The 964-nt window shown below is 35.5% G+C and overlaps 1 protein-coding gene across 1 annotated transcript; it reads right to left on the bottom strand.

The window, feature by feature from the left end:
* Nucleotides 1-153: 153 nt before the first annotated feature.
* On the bottom strand, nucleotides 154-870 carry LOC107567882 (reticulocalbin-2-like; the record flags this gene model as incomplete). Its single annotated transcript, XM_016253660.1, has 4 exons — nucleotides 154-167; nucleotides 285-378; nucleotides 455-568; nucleotides 661-870. Coding segments are annotated over 4 exons (432 nt in total), but the record flags the coding sequence as incomplete, so codon positions are not given.
* Between the last annotated feature and the right edge of the window lie 94 nt (nucleotides 871-964).

The raw sequence follows: 964 nt of genomic DNA, 5'->3' as shown, positions 1-964 counted from the left end.
AAAAAAAAAAAGGATGCACAATAGATCCGTAAAATGTTAAATTCTACAAAAATGCTGATAATTTAATAGAATTGCCAAATGTAATGTTTAGCACTTTTCATACTGTACATTAAAATGTTATTATGCCTAAATTCAAATGTATTTAAAATTTCTTTAATTTTTCTTCACTATTCAGACAATATAGTGCAGAAATTTAATTTCACCCATTTATTGGTTATTGGACTTTTTTATAATCACTAGTGTAATGACAATATATACTGCTATTTATCCCAACATAGTCATACCATTTGCTCTGAGATCCCCAATGAATTCACTCAAGCTGATGAATCCGTCTTTATCCAAGTCATATTCAGAAAGCACATCTTCAATGGCAAAATCCTGGGGTAAACCACAAAGCACACAGTTAACATGAATGTTTAATCTCTAATTTACTGCATCTTCACTTTATACTTACAGCCATGTGGTCCACTTCAGACGGATGAGTAAACGCAAGGAACTCAGTTAAGTTCAAGGCATCTGAGCCATCCATATCGGCAAAGTCAAAACGTCTTTTTTCCTTTGCATGGAGCTGTGAGTGAATACAATTTTTTTTTTCCCGATCACGCAAGACCTTTCTTTGCTGTTCCACAATATGAAATGTTAATAAATTATGCAACATACAAATCTGAGAGACTCCTCCTCTGGATCTTCAAGAACAGCATCTACATCAACTTCCACAGTATGACCATGTAAGACCATATTGTATTCGTCCCAAGATACCAGACCATCATTGTTGGAGTCAAACTCAGGGAAGCGTTCCTCAGCATCATCCAACGCATATGTCCTGTACACCCTCTGTATCCATAATGTGATTTCCTCTAGAGAAGCAACAGAAAATGTTTCTTGAGCGGCAAATCAATATATTAGAATGATTTCTGACGGATCATGTGACACTGAAGGCTGGAGTAATGGCTGATGAAAATTC

This window comes from Sinocyclocheilus grahami, unplaced genomic scaffold, assembly GCF_001515645.1.
Source record: "Sinocyclocheilus grahami isolate Dianchi unplaced genomic scaffold, SAMN03320097.WGS_v1.1 scaffold1194.1, whole genome shotgun sequence".
Taxonomy (NCBI): Eukaryota; Metazoa; Chordata; class Actinopteri; order Cypriniformes; family Cyprinidae; genus Sinocyclocheilus; species Sinocyclocheilus grahami.
This window is presented reverse-complemented; position numbering and strand designations above follow the sequence as displayed.